Source organism: Geospiza fortis, unplaced genomic scaffold (genome assembly GCF_000277835.1).
Source record: "Geospiza fortis unplaced genomic scaffold, GeoFor_1.0 scaffold2581, whole genome shotgun sequence".
In the NCBI taxonomy this organism is placed as follows: domain Eukaryota; kingdom Metazoa; phylum Chordata; class Aves; order Passeriformes; family Thraupidae; genus Geospiza; species Geospiza fortis.
In genome coordinates, this window is record NW_005055107.1 from 1 (window position 1) to 1,058 (window position 1,058).

The following is a 1,058-nucleotide window of genomic DNA, read 5'->3' on the forward strand; positions in this document are numbered from 1 at the left end:
TATGGACCAGTATGGACCAGTACGGATTGGTATGGACCGCTATAAACCAGTATGGACCAGTACGGACTGGTACAGACCAGTATAAACCCATACAGACCAGTACGGACTGATATAAACCAGTATAAACCAGTATGGACCAGTACTGACCAGTATGGACAGATACAGGCCAGTATGGACCACTATGGACCAGTATAAACCAGTACGGATCAGCACAGACCGGTATGGACCAGTACAGACCAGTATGAACCAGTATAGACTGGTACAGACCAGTATAACCAGTACAAACCAGTATAACCATCGCAGAATCTCCTCCCCCCAGTATAACCCAGTCCCTCCCAGTATAACCAGCACCAGGATCTCGTCCCAGTATAAACCAGTATAACCAGTATTCCCAGTACCAGGATCTCCTCGCCGCAGCCGTATTTCTGCTCCATCTCCTGGCCCAGCTCCGCCAGTACAGACCAGTATAACCCAGTATAACCCAGTCAATCCCAGTATAACCCATTCCAGTATAACCCAGTATAACCAGTATAACCCATCCCAGTATAACCAGTATAAACCAGTACCAGGATCTCCTCGCCGCAGCCGTATTTCTGCTCCATCTCTCGGCCCAGCTCCGCCAGTACAGACCAGTATAACCCAGTATAACCCAGTCAATCCCAGTATAACCAGTACCAGGATCTCACCCCAGCCCCTCCCAGTATAAACCAGTATAACCAGTATAACCAGTACCAGGATCTCCTCGCCGCAGTCGTATTTCTGCTCGATCTCCCGGCCCAGCTCCCCCTCCGGCAGCCGCAGATCCTCCCGCACCTCCCCGCTGTCCTGGAGCAGCGACAGGTACCCGTCCTGGATCCCGATGAGCTACAGGTGAGATACAGGTGTGATACAGGTGTGATACAGGTATGGACAGGTAACACACACAGGTACCTGTCCTGGATCCCGATGAGCTACAGGTGAGACACGGGTGTGATACAGGTGAGATACAGGTGAGAGACAGGTGTGATACAGGTGAGACACGGGTGTGATACAGGTGTGATACAGGTGAGATACAGGTG

The 1,058-nt window shown here is 51.3% G+C and overlaps 1 protein-coding gene across 1 annotated transcript in view; it reads right to left on the reverse strand.

The window, feature by feature from the left end:
* Positions 1–566: 566 nt before the first annotated feature.
* LOC115949220 (eukaryotic translation initiation factor 5A-1-like) overlaps positions 567–1,058 on the reverse strand; it is a gene marked incomplete at its 3' end in the record, with an annotated part of 1,572 nt that continues 1,080 nt past the window's right edge. Inside the window, exon 2 of the mRNA XM_031065719.1 lies at positions 567–864. Coding sequence (XP_030921579.1) covers positions 567–864 — 298 coding nt within the window. The remainder of the gene's footprint in view (positions 865–1,058) is intronic.